We start from the raw sequence: 21,741 nt of genomic DNA on the forward strand, positions 1-21,741 counted from the left end.
GCACGCGCCGCGAGTCGAGAGTACAATATTGAGATGTCGTGCTAGCGCGGCGCGCCCCCATGGTGTACCCCGAAGCCTCCCGCTGGGGCGCGCCCGACGCGATAGCGCCCCTCTACGATGACGTCTACCGAGGTCAGACGATTTGCAAAACCTACCTATCGCGAATTTTAACCTCCTTTGTTTCTGTGCTCTGATACCGCTACACGTTGCAACCTGCAAGGACGACTTTTAGGGTAATATAAGAACAATTGGATTTTAACAAAACCTATATAAGCTTCAAGATATAGTACTATTTTACCCTAAAGCTTTCTGAAAGTTGTTCCGCGTACGGTCAGACACACTTAGAGCTTAAAGCTCAGCTGTAGTATTTGTATACCAGTTTTCCCGTTGCCGCAAACTTCTATCTATTTATCAAAAGATATTTTAAAGCAAAATTAAGAAGAGAGCTATAAAATACTATTTACTGTACAATTCTAGATTCAAATATTTTAAAATCTTATATTACCAAAAGTTACCAATATCAAAATGAAACGCATTATATAAAATGAATATACAAATTTATTGCTTTAGTTCGTCTGACGTGAAATGTGCGAATCGGGTTTATGTTTTTTTATTAATCTTGGGTCTTTGACCTCCATTATCAGACTGTCATGAGAGATACAAAAAAACAACGACAGCGTTACCTGCCGGCTAGTGATTAGGACGTTTTATTTTAATAAAACACTTTTCGACAACTTTTTTGTTGTAATTTGCAAAAAGTTTTATAGTTATCTAAAATGTAACTAAATCGGTTTTCTATTAGGAAACTTTTTATTACAATTCAGAGCAGCTGATCTTTTGACGTTCCGAAACTTAATAAGCCTTCCTTTAGAATATAACGAAATTGGACTATTAAATAATTAAATACGAGGTCTTTGTGCTTTGCGCATGCGAATACGTTTTGCGCGACTCGAATGACTCATCTTTATGGATTCGCTTCTCGACTGTTTATTTATATTTATGTCTAGAAATCTCAAAGCGCTGGCCTTTCTTTGAAGCTTTAAACATATGTATGCATATCAACCTCCTTGTGTGTAAGATAAGTTGGTTCATATGCATTACCTTTATAATTAGATAAGATAGTTTACCAATAATGTTTTTTTTATTCTTTGTAAACCAAGAATATTAGAATAATTTCTTGCAATATATTTTGAAAATGACATATTCGTAAAGATGACTTAGCGATGTTATAAGGGGAATTACAGTCTTGTTAGTCAGGTGTCACGTCAGTCATCAGATGTAATAAATGTAGGGCGTTCTCTTTATTGATGACGCAGGAGGAATGGTAGAATGTAAGAGTATATTATACCTTAGAAAGTATTTAGGAAAACCTATATGACAGAACGATAAAAACAATAGAGAAAAGTAAGAGGAACTATGACAGTAATACAATTTAATGATAGGTGCTTTAATTACATTTAATTCTACAAGGTTTATATAGTATAGTACACTTTGAGTCTGATAGGAATTTTCCGTTAAATTCTATTGTGAAGATTTATAGAACATTTAAGAACTGTATATTTTATGTGGGGGGTTACGTTGCGAGTCATCATGAAATCGCAATCAAAACGTGCTAGGATGGCAAGCATCGAAGGCCGAATGTTTTCGAATAATATTAATGTTAATGTGAACAAAGAGAACGGTAGCCAACATACATACATAAATGTGTTTCGTCTTCTTATTGGAAACATAACTATGCCTCTAATGTATTTACTATTGAATATTAAATAATAAATGCTTAATATATAAAGTTATGTAAAACTTTATCAGAAACAACCAGACAAAATAAAAAAATACAATTTTATCGTATCTAAGGTGCGAGATCGTTAATTCAAACGTAGATTGTCGACCATCTAACCTCACACCCACAACAACAAACAGTTGGTAAAATTCCGGATCATATGTATAGATCATATTTCGTCAGAATAACATTTAACCCAGTCAGTGACGAAGCCGCCCACTTATGTTCTCTTCGTCATAAAAATTCTCGTTCCAATTTCAAATTCCGTTAAATTAAAGTTGCCATTTTAATTATAGGACAGGTGTTTACACATTTTAAAATTGAAGTTGTAACTATGATTTCCGGTTTGAATTTTTAATTTAAGTTGAATTGTTTGATATTCATAAAGTAACTAAAAAATGTTTACTGTCAAATCAGTCAGTGAGTAGAATTATTAAGCGACAGTTGCCATTGTATATTGCCAATGTTGGTTACATTGATATGATGACTGTAAAAAAAAATTAGTAGAAAATATAAAAGACAAAAGCGATTACAAACAAAGGGACCAACTTACTCATCCATTGCCCATAAATGGACAATATTATCAACTGAATTATGATCCAGAATTTACATATTTACATTTACATAAATAAAATAAATTACGTGCAAATCAACGATAATAATAACAGTAGTTTGCGTCGTTTATTCGACTACTGTCGTGTTTGCAGCTTTTGATAATTTGCAATGAAAAATAAATGTTTTAGTAAGTATATCGTTCAAATTATTTTATTAACCTTTAACTTAGAATACAACCTTCAACATAAATGCTATCATATCATATAGTCGATAAGTTGTAATTTTTTTTTTTTAATCAAAATTACTCGTCATTTTAAATAGTCTATTTTGATACTGGTTGTATGTTTACAACATGCTTTAGTATCTGTAATGCGATGATTCAGTACGTAACTATTTTTACACAATGTCTAGTGTATTTTCCGATCTTCCGGCCAAAATGTCCAGTTTATATTCCGAACGCACTCGGCATGCTTTTGTCGTCGCGAAACGCGTGACGAATGTAAATTATTATCGATTACATGCAGCGGAAACTGACTGCGAACGATAATGCTTTGGTGAACTTTGAACACGAATCTTTTATGGCAACGGGATGCGAGCCAAGCGATTCGGGTAAATCTAAACGACCTACATTCATATATTTATCGAGAAAGTTAATTCTAATGGTTAATCAAATCCTTTAATGAGTTATGATAAATAATTTTCTTTCGAAAGATTTATCTAGAGAGGTTTGCAAAACTCCAATTTATTAAAAAATTATTTCGATTATCTGCAAATTAAAAAATCAGTTTTTGTGAAGCTTCGGTCTTCCACAAACAAAGACTATATAACGACCATACATATAGCGAAACTCGAACGGTTGTTTTATTGGTAATTGAGAAGCTAGTCCAAGCTTTAGAAGTCAATTGAGGCTTGAAAATTGAACTGTCTTAAGAAACTGCCTCTTTACCTTACGTCGCTTCACAATTGAAGTAAAGTCCCCGTATTGGTAGGAAATTACAGCATAGCTTTAAATGGTCGCCTTACACACCGTTTGCTCGAACTAACGGTGTCATTTAAATGGTAATATCGACTCTAAATAGACGTTCTTTTGATGTTTATTACTTTTATATGTGAACTAAGAAGGTGTAATGTTAAGGATTTTAAATAACACTATAGATTTGCATAACATTAAATATTTTATAGGACGCTATTATATTAATGTTAGTTAACCGTCTTTAAGTGCTGAACAAGTTTTAAAATAAAAAAAAAGAAATCAAGTTATTTTTCTTTATTTATTCCGTATTACACGTGTTATTTTATTATTTAAGATAAGAAAAATAAATTACTATTTATAAAGGAAAGAAAAAAGAACAACATTTTTTTATTTTAAATCAAATTGTTTGTCGTCCAAATCGTGTCGTCAAGTCGTTGGTAGTGAAAATATCTAATCCAATTAGACTAAGGTCATTTGATTTCTTAATATAAGTAACGATTTGTGTCAAATATACATCATATTTCATACACGTTTATGAGAATGGAATCGAATCGACATAAAGGCGATCAACAAAACATCGAGCTCGTTCTGACTTGAAAATTTTCCACATTCATATTGCACATAAATTCGCGTCTCACAAAATGGGTCTTAAATAAATTTATAGCACGTCGCACTGAGCGCTCCTACTTCAACTGTCGCCGCAGGATGCGGGTAGGAGGGGGGAGACCGTTAGTAAGTGCACCGTGCAATACACAGATTGAACGTTCACACATTGGCAACACAATGCTGTTTTCCGTCAGTTTCCATTGCCGAAACATCTGTAATATACCGACCTTCCTGTTACACCCTTTGAAAAAATAGAGACAGAATGTTTTCGTGAAGGTTTTGTAAACTAATAAATAGATTTTCATTTGTCCAATTTTAAAGTTTCGTATCTTATTCGGACAATATTATTGGATTGTTTAATGCAACTGTAACTTTTTAATTTATGTCTGTGGGCAGCGATTACTTGGCCATTTTGGCGCAATGAGTGTCTTGTTCCTTTCTCTGCAAAGTTTCTCATACATTTTCTGTAATTACATATATCTCCAACTTTATACTTTCTGCTCTTATTACTATTGTTCTTTCCGTTTCAATTCTCATGTCATTGACATTAAAAAGAGAAGCAAGTAAATTGATATCCTTTATTTTAATACTTGTAAACATGTAAGTGGCAGACGAAGGCTATTTATAGAATCCGCAGACCGCATCGGCCGCCGCGTGTAGTACTGTAGCGCGCACATTTTTACACAACATGAAATTTCACGCTTGTCGAGCTGTCTCTTAGTTTACATATCACATTGATCAGACATTTCTTTTTATTTGCTTTTAAACCTCATAGTTATATTTAGCAATAATTTTCACAAAGTTAACGGTAGGTTAAGCTGTCTCTTAGTCTTCCATTCTGAAGGGGCAATTACTTGTATGGTATGTTATTGATGATTAATTTTGATGTATAAGAAAGTTGGTGTATTTGATGGGAATTTCATATTGATTAATAAGACATGCTGTAAATGTAAAATACTTGATATTTCTGGTAATTAATGCATATATAAGAATGCTGAAGAACACGAACAGGTTCGCCAGGATTAAGAAAAATGGAAAAGAATAATCTTTACTTATCTCACAGAATTATTGTATAAATTATTTCCTTTTTTTTGTAAATCTTAATATCGATTGTAAAAAGATCTTTTGTAAGCAAGTAAGGCCATGTTATGTAGGCTATATTTTTATTTATCAGTCTATTTATCTGAGAGAGTCTGGCAGATTGATAGTATTTCATATGAGGAGGTAATATTTTATTATTTCTTTCTGAGTGAATGGAGCTTTCGAAACCCGTTTACTTCTTAGTTCCGTGAATCTAGAAAGTGTCGTTTCGCGCTCGGTAGAAATTAGATTGCGGTGGCGAGGAATGCTGTTTGATTTATCAGTTTCTAATTAATATTATAAAACACTAATGATCACTGTAGACTGGATACTAAGATGATTTCTAATCTATTAACACGCAGACGCTAAATATGATAGAAAACTAATTTCTATTTTAAGGATATTAAAGATGATAATTGCCGAAATAAATTGTTAGTCAAATTACAAAGACTATTATATGGTCAAATCATAATTCAAAGTAACTAACCTACAACTAACTTGTCAAAAGTTGGATACGTATCCAAAGTTGTTTCCTAACTCCTAATCATTAAACTATTAGCAATCGTTATAGAGATAGATGACATATGGAGTCAAGGATCAATTAATACAAAACAACTTGTTAGATTCTCGGTTATCTAGCACATCCCAAGGGTTGAAACTTAGACCGTTTGTAGCGAAGCACTTGGAGAGTTAACTGTCCGGGAGCACGTAATATCGCGTCTAACTTTCTTTGTATAGCCTCGTTACGTGTTTCAGAACGATTTCGTTTGATTAGAAATCTGATTGGAGGCAAATTGATTAAACTTCTCGAGCCAATTTAATCGAGCACACTACGATGATTGGGAGGTATTTGGCGATAGATACGAAATAAATCATATTGGTTTTACATTAATACCAAGACAGTGGTTTGAATTATTATTTTTTTCTTTAATTTTAAATTTAGAATTCGATTGATTTTAAGTAAATTTATCAAATATGTAGAATATAGTCAGGAAGAACACATTGGCTACTTAATAAGATTTTTTTAATTCCGCGCGGACGGAGTCAGCTAGTACATTGTGAAGTTTGATCTTTGACAAATATTATTTGTGATGACAAGCAAGTTGCGGTAATTGATGAATTAATGACAAAGAGCACGCTCGAATATATTTAAATTGACGAGTCTACAAATCAACTAACTTTTTTGTATACGTTGCGTTACATCCGTGTTACTTCAGTAAACGTTATCAAGTGGCTGATAATTGTTTATAACTTTTTACATAGGTACAAACTGTTAGGAAGAAACACTGACACTGTGCCGGTGTTATGGGGCATTACTAGAGTCATTAAAACATCAACGCTTATGTCCCCCCACTAATCAATCTGACACTTGATTAAGTAACAAAAGCGCGCCATTCGCTCCAAATTATTCTAACTAATCTTCTTATATATAAAATTCTCGTGTCACAATTTTGGTTCCCATACTCCTCCGAAACTGCTTGACCGATTCTCATGAAATTTTGTAAGCATATTGAGTAGGTCTGAGAATCGGCCAACATCTATTTTTAATCCCGCGCGGACGGAGTCGCGGGCGAGATCTAGTTTTGTATAAAAATACACAAGTGAAATATTCATGATTCAAAATTCTATTTATCTGTACATGTTTTCTCAGTCGAAACGATAACAGAAACAGGTCTTATTGTGATATCTTTTTGTAATACATTTTTTAGGTTAAGGACGTTGATCAAATTTGTATCATTACAAGCAAAAAATAATTCCCAAATTAAATATCTCTTCAACGTATTAAAGCAACTTACAAATATAATGTCATCATGACGACGCTCTTTTCCAAGTATTTTCGTTATTCATTCCGCACGAAGTTATTTGCGGACACCAATTTCTTATTAAAAGCTTTTATTACGTAGCGCTTATTTTTCTTGTTTGTTACACGAGTACTTAATCGTAATGAAGAATTTTTCCATGCTAGAATTTTCTATCTATTTAGATTATTGTGATTCAAAACAAAGATTATTTATAATACAAAGATTTGTATTAATTGGCAATTGTAACAGATCTATCATGTTTCCCCACGCTCTGAGGATTATTAAGCTACTAGAGGGAATTAACTATGCTTCAAACCTAACTAGTTTCTATCTAACCCATTGTGTCTAATCATATCCCATAGTCAATCTGTCTTGTTGTAGTCTAAACATCTTGACCGATTTTTATGATACGATCTATCAGTCGATTTTTATTCCTTTTCTGAGTTCTTATTTTTTTTTAATAATGTCTATGGTTTAAAAAAACCCTGGGTCAACGTAACCTTATTGTCCAGACAACTTCATTCATAAGTTATGTAATCGTATAACCGAAAATAGTACTTATTACATTGAGTTTATGACCGCGGTCAAGGTTTATTATCCGAAAACTACTTAAATATTTAAGGCACTCACCTTCAATGAGAACATAGGTGCGGATATTGTGATAAGCGGTAGCGGAATTACACGCGACGAAATATATTTTTTGTAACCGATTTATTTATTACTATACGTACAGTCAGCTTCATAAATAGCGTAGCAGATAAGCTATGCAAATATATAAGTACTCCAAAAGTAATCTATTAAGCTATTAATTTAAGGACTTTTGTTGTGCATATATAATTGATTACTTCTGGAGTACCTATATATTTGCTTATCTTGTCTGCTACGGTATATATGCAGCTGACTGTACAAGTATTATGATGCTATAGTTGTATTTATCATAGTTATTAAGATAATTTTAAAAACAATAAATTTAGTGACATCAAAAAGCATAAAAGATAAATCTTTGAGGTTTTTTAATTTTTGCAGTAATTAATAGTAGCATTCAACTTCAAATGTATTTTATAAATATTGTATTTATAAGCGACAATGATGGAAAATAATATGAAAGGAACAAAGCCGATATGTATTCATTTTGAACATTTCTCGTATCGCGTCTACGTCCGCTGTAACCGTATGCCCTGGAGACAATGATAGCTTTAACAAAAAGGCCTTTTTTATTTTACTAACGTTGAAAAAAATGCGTGAATTCGACTGTTTCAATTCCTTTGTTGCTTTTATTACTCATGTTTATAATTTTATATTCCAAACTTCTAACTTACACCGTTTGTTCAGCATATTTTTGTAATTCTATTAACATTCGTATGGTCCCTTTCTCATGAGAGTAAGTTATAAAAAAGTCTTGCGTAAAGTAAGAGAAATGTAAGCTTATTCAACAAAAATGTGGGCAAATAACTTAAAATTTCTTTTATAATATGTTTAAAATAAATACGTTCTTGTTACACAGCATGAAAGCTTAGTAAAGATTAGTGGACGGAAACATAAGAGCGGAGAGTGAGGTAAATCGGAACCAATTTAGTTTTACCCCATGATTGCGAATGCGATTTTTGCAATTAACTATGTGAATAACATAGGCGTATGAATAAAAACACGAACACGGTGTTCGCAGACCTCGAAAAAGCGTATGACAGAGTTCCGAGGGAAGTTCAGTGGCGCTTTAAAAGTGAAAGGAATGCCTGGGTAGATCATGCAGCTAATTCGTGCTATGCATTGTTGAATCAATAATTTGGTGTGTATTCAACTTTTGAAATTAGAATAAGGACAAAGAAATGTTTTTTCGTTCTTTAACGAGTTGAAACTTGCCAAGTATTTTACTTTACACATGCTTGGGATTCTAAATTTTTTTTTATTATTATTCGTGTATTTTACAACAAATAAAGGAATTGCGTCGTCATATTATGGACATATAGTAGTTTTTATCACATAAGCTTATAAAAGTTACGGTACAAAGTAGAAATAAAATAGGTTATCTCTTTTCCACTCGACAAAATTACTTCCGAAGTTTCTGTTGGAAAGGAAACACTTATTTTTTATATTCTTTTTACTTGTAGGCTTTCAGTGTTACGTTTCTTATATGTGAACATTCAGAAGTATTATTTAGGTCGTTCTTGCCACGTAAATAATGTAACTGCGTAATGCTACCACGAAACGAAGCCATTTTGTCTATTAAAAATGACTTATTAGGTTGCTTTTAGTTTACAGTTTAAAAATTATAATAGATATGAGGTTTAGTTTAAAAATAAATTACATGTAATTAATAAAATTAAAATGACTGTATCTAATGAAAAAATATGTTTGGTACACATGAAGAGGTGTTGCTTATAACATAAATGCAATTTATTAAATTTTCGATGAAATCGTAGACAACTGGTAGTATGAAGTAATCAACACCCTCACTCCTTTTTGTAAAGATGAAACTACTCAAAAATTGACACCTCAGTGTTAATTAGCCACTAAGGCCCACCCTTAGTTTTGATTAGTTACGGTAATCTTAACGACTCAGAGTTGTGGTAGTGACGACACTTTTAATTTTACTTTAGTGTTGATATAATGTGTTTTCGACGCAGACGGCGTGATATCGACGGTGAACGTGGTGGAGGCGCTGCAGGAGTTCTGGCAGGCGAAGGCGTCGCGGGGCGCGGGGGGTGCGGGCGCGGGTACTGCGGCCGGCGCGCTCGTCATCTACGAATCCGTGCCCGCCGCGCACCCGCCCTACGTTTGCTACGTCACGCTACCCGGCGGCGCGTGCTTCGGAAGTTTTCAGGTACCTAACAGTGCTTCTATACAAAAGTGGTCCCATTTGAATGTGGTATGGTTTCGCAATGTTAATATTTTATTTTTAAATTTTAGAAAAATCTTTAGAAAAATTGTGATATAGATCTAAAATTAATTATAAAAATATTGTAGAATTATGAGCAAGATTTCTAACCACTGTCTCTTACAGAATTGTCCTACAAAAGCGGAGGCGCGGCGGAGCGCGGCGAAGATAGCCCTAATGAACAGCGTCTTCAATGACCACGAGTCGCGACTCATCTCCGATCACTTCATAGAAAAAGCGGTGGCGGAGGCACGTGCCTCTTTCGCCGGCGCTGGAGACAACGCACACAGCCAAGATACTAACGCCGGCATCGCCGCATTCAGGTTAGCTTCTAGAATCTAGATCATTAAAAGTTCTTTCTGATATGTACTCAAGATATTTTGGCATAAGTTTTTATCGTAATATTGTGATATATTACGATAAAATACTATTTCGACTTATGATAGGTTAACTCTAAGATAATTTACGACATATGAAAACAGGTGTTCATGTTGTGTCCAGGTTCATGCTGGAGGCGAACAAGGGGCGTACGATGCTGGAGTTCCAGGAGCTGATGACGGTGTTCCAGCTGCTACATTGGAATGGCTCTCTGAGGGCCATGCGCGAGCGCCAGTGTTCGCGGCAAGAGGTGGTCGCCCACTACTCGGCGCGCGCGCTCGATGATGCCATGCGCGAACAGATGGCGCTCGAGTGGGCTGCCAAGGAGAGAGACTCTATCGCCGCTGGGAATGGCGGAGTATTGCGAGGGGAACTCGCCAGGTAATTATGACTCTATTTTCTACCCGAACTGCACCATCTTGTTACAGTATTTTAGGATTATAGGTTAATGCTGTAAATCATTTAAGTGCTCTGAATATCGGATTACACTCATCTAGATTTTAGAATTCTATTTTCCGTTTTCTGTTAGCCTAATTAAAATGTATCAATTTTGCACGCAAATGCCGTCACCCGGATAAAGATGCGGGTTTCGCACCGGGCGTGCTTTGAATAGCAAAAATGTTATTAATACGTGCCAATTTATTTTACATCGTATTAAATAAAATTCATTGCGTATTTTAGCATAACTTAGCAATTTGTCTTGCGATTTGTTACATAAATCACAGAATACGATATTATATATATTTGATTTAAACTTAAATAAAAAATAGCATATAGAAAAATTACGAAAATATAACTTTGGCCGTTACATCGCAAATGTGACATCAAATGGTTAATTTCTGAGTATTTTTCAATTATTTCTTATTTTCGATTTACCCTTTACATACATCATTGGCAAATGTTACAATTATTTTTGAATATCTTGCCGTGAGCTTTCACTGCTAAAACACCAATCAAAATGAGAAAGACGACTGTTTTTTTGCATTTGTTTTGTTTTGGCAACTTTACTCACAACTACATTTGAGTGTTGGTGTGTGTTTAGGGCGGAGCGGGAGTTGCGAGCAGCACGGCTGGCGGCACGCGAGTTACGTTTCCCGAAGGAGAAGCGAGACATCCTGGTGCTTGCCGCGCGCGTGGCGCCCCCGCAGCCGCAACAGTGATCTCATCACGCCACTCGCGACACTAGCGCCACTCGCTACACTAGCGCCCCTCAACTCTTAGTCGCGTTCTACCATCAACATTTACATTTACATTAACACTGTTATTTAAGTATAGTTTTATAGTGTAAGAAATTTTGTTGTTTCATTTCTCATCCCCTTCCTTCCCCCTTCCCCACCCTTCCTTATTGACTGCTATATTCCCTGCCCGCTAATTAAGAGCTATTATCGTGGATCAAAATAAAAATTGAGTAATGTTTTGCTCAATAAAATTACACACTACAGCTAACATATTGATTAAAATTTAAACTTACTTTTATAGCATTTACATCGCTATGTTATGCCCCATATTATTAGAATTTTTGATGACGCTAAGTTAAGGCACTGGTATCGCTCATGGACATTTCGTTATATACTGCTGAAAACTTGCTACCCACCCTATTGAGATTAATGACGTATTCATGACATCATCATCTCCCTGTCCTTATCTCATTATTTATGGCGTTGGTACTCCAGGTTTTCGCCCTTCAGATCGATAATTCGTCAGTTCAGTCCCCACTCCCTTTTTGAATTATATCACCTTTCTCGCAATTCATCCAGGCCTACGTCCACTGATGTACTCCTCGAGAATATTTAAGTATGTTTAATTTCTAATTAGTTTTAAAAAAATAGCATAAGTTATAAAAAATAAAAAACTATAAATTTACAAATAGCAAGTTTATTTATATCCTTATCTGGTAAAGCAGAGATTCAATTAAAATACTTATAATATAGCAGATATTAGGAGTTATTCTTAAAAAAAAATCGCACACAATAGCCAATAGTGTCTGTCACAAGTGTCAAATCAGAATACCAAAACTGTATGAGTTGTACATCTTTTTGTTTATTTGAAATATTAGCTATTTTTTTTTTAATTTACAAATATTTCTTGTGTCATTTTTAGAGTATTGTTTGATATAATCAAGTCTATTCATATATTTATATATTAAATGTCTTTGTGTGAATGCAATACTATATGTACGAACGGCGGCAGACGATGGAACAAAAGAAAGTTTAAACCTCACCTGAGTGGACTGACCACGTCTCTCAAACTATCGTTCACAGACTTAATATGAATTCATACACTAAACAAAGATAGCTTAAACAATAAAGTGTACAAGTTAAATAATAGATTAATTTTTAGTTATAGTCAAATTAGTAGTAATAATATAAAAAGGTAGCTGACTCAATAATAATAAATTCAATCCTGATGTAATTATTAAGACATTTCGGTAATATACAAAGTCACAACAATAAAATATTCTTATACTTACTTTAACCAAAGACTATGTCTGTTAATTAAAAAAAAGTAAAAAGAGTTATTAGTTTTTTTTTTATATCATAAGGTGGCAAACGAGCGAGCGGCCACCTGAAATAGCTGCAATAGCGAAGTGACCGTTGCCCATAGACATACGCAATTGCATATGCGTTGCCTACCTTGAATCGACGGAGGAGAGGATGCACAGAAAGAAAATATTTTCCCTTTCCATGCATCCTCTCATCCGGAAAGTCCACTTCCACTTCCCATCCTTTCCTTATAAAAAAAAGTGTGGGAAGGGAAATTGGACTAAAGAAGGCCTCCGGGACGCACACTTATCAGACGAAACGTTGAATAGCTTCCACTTCACGCCTTTCTTCTGTGTGGTCGTGGTATTTCACTGGGCGAGCCAGGCCAATTCGTGCGAAGATGTTAAAGCGGGCTCTACCACTGTTAAAAAGTTATTCGAATACAGCGTAAAAGTTCCTCGGATAGCCTATATGTTATTCCAGACAGTGTTCTGTATCTATACCAAATTTCATCCAGATCTATGTAGTTCTCAAGATACATCATAACAAACATCCATCCATCTAAACTTTCGCATTTACATTATTACTAGATAAAATAAAAGGCAAATCATGTTAAAAATATACAATAACGTGTATGTTTGAATGTAATATCGCAAAGCTGATGTAATAAAGTTTGAGAATCAAAGTACTCTGTTCGCCGGCAAAAAGTCGACTCATCAATATGCGATTTAAGATCAGGTACTCGTACGTAGGGGAACTGTTTAACATAAGAAGCGTAATATACGTGATCTTTTCATATAAAAACAAAGTTTGATGTGAAAAATTTTACGACAAACAATTCCATTTCTAAAGTTGAATTTAATTTCACTCATATTTAGGACACGGTCGCTTCACTCACAATATGTTACATATGATATCTGAACTACTTTATCTTATTTCAAAGGAAATTATCTACGTTAACTCATATATTTTTCTATGTTATTTCTTTGTATCAATAAATTGATCCTGGGATTAAAAGGTCAAAGGGTTTATTTTGGGTTAGAACAAATTCGTTTCATCTTTTAACGAATTTGTATTGATGGACATCTTATATAGACAAACGGTTTTTACCAATATTCAATTATAAATACCACTAACTCATAATATTTTAGGTACAATTACATGTAAAGTGCAGTCGTCGTATTTCTACTTTCTAGCGATGCTTGAAATGAACTCTTTACAAAAACCATTATTTCCACTAGGATGGATACTCAACACCTATTTAAATACTGACTAGTGTGTACGGCACGGGCGGTGTTGTCCATTGACGCGGCGTGTGTGAACAGGTGCGCTTCCGGAAGCCGTCGGCGCAGTCCGACTGTATTGACATGCACCTCCTCCTCCCCCTTCCTTTTATAAACCTAACCCTCCTTCAATCAGGCATTTTTCCTCTATTTCACCTACTGTCTGAAGTAAACAAATACATTAAACATATAAATAGATAGGGCAACTATATACGGTAATCAACGACTTGTAAACACTAGGTAACGAGTCTGACACGGCCGTGGGTGAAGTTGCTTTATTCACTCTAGTGTGTGTCTCAGAGGAAACGTTCCGAATGTCCGTTCAATGACTCATTTATTTGAATATCTTTTTCCGTATATTGATTGATAAAAAGATTAGCAAATAAATAAAATAAACTATATAAATAACATACTAAATAACATTTATGTTGAGAGAAATGATATTTTCAACAAAGAACCCTAAATTTAAGAGTTTTACACTTGACCGGCTTATTTTAACAAGCGGTGGTTTACTTTGTTCCGTGCGATTTTAATGAGAGTTTAGTGAGCTGGGTCTCGAAACTAAGGATACCTTGAGAGTCGAGACTGTCGGCGCGCGCTGCGGCCTTGAAGATTCTATTAAATGTAAAATGTCTTCGACCGCCGGCGGATTCTACTTGATTCATGCTCTTAGATAATAATATAATTTAAAATTGATTGATAAAACAAGAAATACTTTCAAGACTTGACAAGAATTATATTTAGATATATACCTAAACATATACCTAACTATGAAGTGTACTTTGATCCTTGAGGCTATTTTTTCTATGTTGGTCTCCATGAAATTAAATTTTTTGCACATGTAATTTAATAATATCCGTGTAATTGTTTATTATTATGAAGTAAAAAATTTAAAATGATATTATTTATTAAAAAATTACTTATAAAACGCTCTGTAAACGATTCATTTTTATTAGTAGTATTTGAACGTTCTCAGGATCGTCTACATAATTTTGCAAGAAAGTAAGTCAAATGTTCGTTTATTTGACCTCGAACACGGGTGAACAGCAATTAAGAGACAAGACAAGGTGACAAGCCAGGACTATAGCACAAGACAATTGAGAAGCCAATTAGGGCTGCGAATGTGTGTGCTTTCTCCACGTCCCGCAGCGGCAGGGAGCGCGACGGGTGCGGGGGGCGCGGGTGCGCGACGGGCGCGTTAACCCCTGATGTCCGAATGGCATCACCAACAAAAAAGCCCATCAAGGTCCAACAGAAGATTGCAACTGCGATTCCGGAGACAATTTACCAGTTTTTGTTTGAAATTTTAATGCATTTTCAGACGGTCAAAAAAGGACACGATTCTTTATGCGACAGGTTCACTTTTATGGTTTGAGAAAAACGAGCTTTCAAGTTGCCGGGTGCTTTGTTACCTTTCTATATTATGTATACGTACATAATGATTGTTAGTATTTATAATGGAAGATTTATAAGTATATAATGTTGTTATTGCCATCACATATAAAAACGTGTTATCACATACAATATAAGCTTATGATATTGAAAAACTTTCCTAGACTACTAAAGGCTTTCTTTAAAAGCTTGTAAAGAGTTTAACGTAAAAAAAACGTTAGCACACATTTCGTATATTTTTCATCTAATTAACATGTAATAGTACAATAAAATATCTACTCAAGCTTACTAATAAATTAATGGATGTAAAATCGCCGTGAGGTTACTTATAGTTGGCCTAACAATCGTGCTATTACTATAATACTAGGTGAGTACCATAATACTAGGCGACTCCGTTCGCGCGGAATAAAAAAACTTAATTAGCTGCCTATGTATTCTTCCAGTCTATGTTCTACATATATGCCAAATTTTAACGAGATCCATGCAACCGTTCCGAAGATACCGTCTAGCGAAAATCCATCTAAGCATTCGCATTTATAATATTAGTAAAAAGAAAGATTAACCTAATGTAACTTTTAACATAGTTGTTAGTAAAACGAATAAAAGTATTTCTATCTCTCTCTAACATCTTAGTATAGACTTTATTTACGATTCCGTGGAAAGTGTAATGGAAATGAGATTGGCTTCGGCGCACAAATTGAGTGTGTTAATCAACGTCTACGGTTTACATTATACGTTTCATTTGATTCACAACAAGCTCGTGTGAATTAACTAAGTTTGTTCCCAACTCTCGTCTATATGCGAGCTTCACTTATTTGGTCTGTTAAATGCTTTACTTGTACGTAATTAAACATTTCTGATAAACGCTAGTTATCTTAGTGAATACACTGTGTGGTTATTTCACAAAGTTATAAAGTAAAGTGAACTTGATTCTATTGACTTATAATAGCAAAAAAAATTAAATACATTATTACTAAATCAATTTACAACCTGTGATCAACAAAATTATCATCCCAAACACTTTAACCACTGAGTTGTAAGGGTTTCATTAACATGTTTATACATTAGCGCTGTACAAGTAATTTGTCTTGAGTCAACTCAGTATCGGTATAGGTATTGTGTACACACCTTAATTAACAATGATCAATCGACGTCGGCCTTCGAAATTACGTAGTTACTAAAAGGCATAGACAGAGTTCGATTCCAAGTCGAAAAAACTATGGAGCTTAATACAAGCAAAGTGATTTTCTGCTTAATATCTTCAGTGCTGTAAATAAAATCATTTAAAAATATTGTATGAAATAGTCATTTGTAAATTAATCATCAGCTTAATGTAATTGTTGTTATTTTCTACTCCAGTGGCGATAAAAGATATACGAAGTAATTCAAACGAATTACTTCAATTTATATTAAATCTTTACTTATGTTATATTCATGAGTGAGTAATTTTATCTGTTTGTTCCGAGTGCAGAGAAATCGCTAGCGATGTCCACGCGGCGGCGCTCGTGGGCTCGTGGGCCCGTGGGCGTGGGACACGGCGAATGTTATCCGACGCTAGGAATTAATGTATCAGGAAGACGGAATCAACATTAAGATTACTTACACAGTACAGTCATTTGATATTAGCGTGGGCGATATGTTTGCGACCTTAATGTTCTTTGAGCTTTTATTGTTTTAAATAAAAATTTGTTTTAAGATCTAAATCAGAGTCCTCCAAAGCAAAACTGGCTATTCTATTGGGCAAGGGGTTCTTCGAAATACAGTTAAACTCAGCAAGTAAACAGTTTTAAAAAAGGTTATGGAAAAATTTTGTACATTAATACGTACATTTTTTGTTTAATATTGACGTATACATCCGCAGGCTATAACACGTTCGGTCACAATGGCGAACGCGTCAAGCCTCCGATAGATTGGCAAATATAATAAATGCGACACAAAAAGTCGTGTATCAGGCGACGGGCGGCGGGCGACGGGCGGGGACGTCGGGCGGCGGACAAGTCGGCAGACGGCATCGTTATCACATCGTCAATATTCGTCAAATTAGCATGAATGCAAGGCGGCGGGGTCGTCGACCCAGTTGGGACGTGGGAGCGGCGCGCGCGCACTTTTTGCACCCCGCTGCCGCCGAGCACCGGACAGGTAGCCGCCGAAAGCTACCGCCGCTGTCCGCCACCTCTCGCAGCGCACCCGCTCCCCCCTTTTTAGGTAGCTCTTGTTTACGCCTTTCCGTCTGTGTATGTAAATTGTGATAACGCGAAACGGATTTTAAGATCCTTTATAGTTGCTTGTCGTTTGTTACTTAAAACTTAAAAAAATACTTAAAGGGTTAAAACAAAGCTCAACCAATTTACAATTGCCTATTTGATTATTTGAAATAATAGCATGTCCATAAATCATACACCGGTCTTAAATTATTAATATCCAATATGTAAATGACAATTTAATAATTTTTCGTTTAGTATAATTGTTCGTTTAGGCTCTTAGTAAAAGCTCGTAAAGAACTACTACACCGATATGACAACCAGGCTTGAAAGGTGAATCACGAGTAAGAAATACAAATTAGAAAATAAAAAAATACGAATTCGCAAAGATTTGAAAGAAACAACTGAAATCTATTGAATGATTTTATAAAAATGTATAGACCATTTTGTTTGTGAATCATCGTACAAACAAATAAGCAATTGGTTCTTGTTTACGAACATTAAGACAACATTGCGGAAAATTTATTCGAAAACTTTATGGCACTTTTGGTGTTAATTCAATTCTCTGATCGGAGGAAAACACATTTTTTATTCACGTAGCGTTTACAGAGTTGAGGACCAATCAAATTAAAGCACCCCTATCGCGACCCCGAAGGCGAGGGCGCGTCATTGATCTGTGCACACAGACAGACAGAACGCCTGTAAGTAATTGCTGAGATGAGGCCTTTCTTTAAAGACTTCACCAGATGTATTTAACTACGTTCATAAAATGTAATAAGCACTCGACCTCAGTTCATAGCTTAATTTGTAAATGGATTCACTTCTCATGTCATAATGACATAAATAAACAGCAAAGGAATAAAATGTCATTAACAGTTTTTCCATCTGATACGGCATAGGCAATTTCAAATGAAAAGACAAAATACTCAAGCTGAAATAGACATTCCCATTCTTTAAAACACTTGATAAAATATTTGGTACTTACTTATTTTATCAAAAATATTAATTTCATTGCATCTAGCTTTTAGTATATCTACAAAAGACATTTTACATTTAATTTGTGTAGAAGTGATGACATTAAAAGGCGTAATTTTGTAATCAAAACGAAATGGACGGTGGATAGTTGAATATGCAATGATTTACAGTGAAATTGGGACGTGTTAAAGCTTAGCTTCCAATTTCAGAATCAATTTTCAGCGTACACAGGCGCTTTAACATTAACAGGGTTCGGGTATAATTTAACTATTACAACAGCTTGATTAAAATCTATTAAACAAATACAACCAAAAATAATAAGGAATATGGCTGAAAATATCTGATAAAGACATAAAAATCTGTAATTGGAAATTGGTTTTACTTTCGAAAACCAGTGTTTCAAAAATAACAAACGTAAGTTTTTTGTGCTTGATATTTCATAACTTTCTTAAAAAAATTTTGAAAAGAAAATAAGGCTTTTCATTTGGTCACTGCTGCGCGTAATTTTCTGAGCAAAAGAAATGGTTTAACTTAATGATTGAGGAAACAGTAAAAAATGTAATAACAAATTCAAGTTCATTCATTTAAGTTTTATACATTTTTTTTACGTTTCACAGACTTAAGTGAAAATGTAAAGTGCGTTTTTTACAAGATACGAACATGAACAAATGATTATATAGCGAATTTGTATTTTCTTATCGGAAAAAAATTACGTGTACGAATTGCTTCGCTACGCTCTTAATATTTCTCAAGTGACGAAATTTATCAAATAAAATCGTGTTTGTTTTTGTTGTTAAAAAGTTTAAGATAAAATTTTCAAATAACGTTGTTGAATCCAACTTTAAAAAAACCAGCTCTGGTTTTGGTTTATTTTTGATTACAACATTGTTTTCTTTGCATTTATCCCTTGCAACTTGATTCTGCACTTAAAGTTAGGCTGTGTATCTCGCGTGTAAGCTGCATCAAGAATACTAATCAACTTTATCAACAGCGCAGTAGCCTTATCAAGTAGCGATGTCGAGTGGCATTTTAAAATACGCGTGCAAGAAGCAAAAACAGGCGGCTAATGATCCAATTGTAAATACGAAATTTTTTACATTTCTATGCCTAAAATTTTTTTAAGTTTTCAGACAAGACTTTGATATAATTAAACCGAAATGGTGTTCTTTTGTACCATCTAAATTTTCACTAGCATTTCTTACGTGATTAGAGTTAATGAAATAAATTAAATTCCGAAAAGAGATAAAGTTAGAGAGTTTAACCTTTCTTTATGGTAAATCTGACATTGTCTTTGTCCTGTGGATGCGAGGAGGGGGACGCAGCGGCACAATTCGCGGCCGCGTCCGCACTTTCGCGCCAAACCTGTTATTTCCCGCGCTTGCCGATACAGATGTGTTAGATCGCAGCTGCAATTGAACGTTTACGTCGACGATTCGAGAATATTAGTTGTTTATTATAATATCGCTGACGTATTTGATAGATTGATAGTCGGAAGCGTTTGAAGATTGAAGTACTCTACGAAATATTAATATTTATACTTTTATATCTAACTCCTTTTGTTCATTTGAAAAGCTAAATAAACATTTCATCTACACCTTTATATTCTGCGGATTATATTATCGCTAGTTGTCGCCCGTGACTCCGTCCGCGCGGTATTAAAAGAAACTTAATAAGTAGCCTATTTGTTCTTCCAGCCGGCCGGGATAGCTTCAAACAAATATTCAGAGTTGTTTCCATTGTTTGCCGATTTTAAAAATGGTCATCAAATATATTTGTGTTAAAGAAATAATTGAAGTTTGTTACAACGTCCTGCGCTTTTGCATCGCATAAAGTTTCCTGTCCAATTACGTAAAATAATTACGATACTCACTCGGCACCCGACAACCGCCAGTCCTGCAACCGGAAGGGAACAAGGTAATTTGGCGGCGTATTTTATGGCCACTAGCCAGGCGTAACTCTAACCAATTCCATTTCTTAATAGCCCCCCTCCCAGGCCCGCAACCCCCGTACCTCGTCCACTGAAATTGGTATACCACAGCCGAGTGTTCAGGAAGTGGACGGTATTGTATTTTAAATGTATTTGCTTTGTTGCTTGAAAAGTTCATTTGAATATAGAGTGAATTTTTTTTTCTACTGTTTTGTTGAATTTTGAAAATCACGCGATACGAACGACGGATCACGATCAACCACACTGAAATTTTCATATTGTGATTCAAGGAGGCCCTTAGTGCAAATGCGCACTAGTTCTAAACTAATAGACTTCTTTACTTGACTTTGATCGTGGCAGTAAGCTTTATTAATGTTTTGAAAAGTTAGTTTGCGTCATAACTTAAGTCTCCTATAACACTTGTAGATTTCGATTTAAAATAAATACTTCCGTTATATAATGTTTATAGAAATGGAACCTTTAAGTAACTATCATTATGTCTTTGAAAAGTTACCGAAAGTGATACAAGACATTACTGTTGAACGGAAACTGTTAATTGCCTTAGAAATCGACCGCGTGCCCGCATTGATTTAAATGATCGCCTCGCTGCCAACATAAACGGAATAGCTTTCCCGCGGCAGATCGATGTAATGAGCACGCATAAAATTGTCCCTCCTTCATAATAGACCAAGGGTGCCAACATTACAATATTATGATCGAAAAAATTTATAAGTTGTCCATAAATTATTCTTTCTTTTATGTTTATACTCTGAAGAATATTTGATTGTAAACAATATTTGTTTATATAGTGTTTTGTGCCTGATAAAATATTTTTCTAACTTGTAAATTATTTGGTTAAAGCAAAAATTGCCGGTTGGGATTAAAAATGATGTAAAAAAGTGAAAAATTAAGGATCAATGAACTTGACGATAATTTCAAAATTATAGTAGAAATTTGTAACACGATCGTAAAATTGTCCCTCAATACTCCGTACACTTTATAATGAAAATTAGGTTAAGTAAAATATTTAAACTTTGTAAGTGTTCCTTCTTGTCGTAGGTAGCCGTTTTCGAAGCGCTTTAAGTATTTCCCAGGTAATTTCTTGTAGCATTAGTGAAAGTAATCAATCATTATGGACGATCGTTCTTTACCTTTTAGGTTGATTGCTGTTACGCAAAGGACATAGGCTTTTATCATAATTACATTGATTAGAGACGCTTTCACCTAATAACGTTATTCTCAGTCACAATAAATGGTTATTTGAGGACCTTAAATTACTTTCGCATTTAACTTTGTCAAGAACAATTGGAGTAACTTTTAAATCAGATTTTTCTATCTTGTAAATATTAAAACTGAATTAAGAACTAAAATAGGATTCCAGTGGATAATTTAGGTTTATAAAAAAAGAGTACCAAGCAATAGTTTTTCTCT

General features: G+C 34.5%; 1 protein-coding gene across 1 annotated transcript; it reads left to right on the forward strand.

Annotated features, from left to right (window-relative positions):
* On the forward strand, positions 1–11,302 carry lft (Limb expression 1 family member lowfat). The gene is given in 5 exon segments (NM_001312146.1): positions 1–132; positions 9,421–9,617; positions 9,798–9,994; positions 10,173–10,430; positions 11,092–11,302. Coding segments are annotated over 5 exon segments (843 nt in total). The 5' UTR covers positions 1–59; the 3' UTR covers positions 11,210–11,302.
* Positions 11,303–21,741: the final 10,439 nt, after the last annotated feature.

Source organism: Papilio xuthus, unplaced genomic scaffold, assembly GCF_000836235.2.
Source record: "Papilio xuthus unplaced genomic scaffold, Pxut_1.1 DF825946.1, whole genome shotgun sequence".
In the NCBI taxonomy this organism is placed as follows: Eukaryota; Metazoa; Arthropoda; class Insecta; order Lepidoptera; family Papilionidae; genus Papilio; species Papilio xuthus.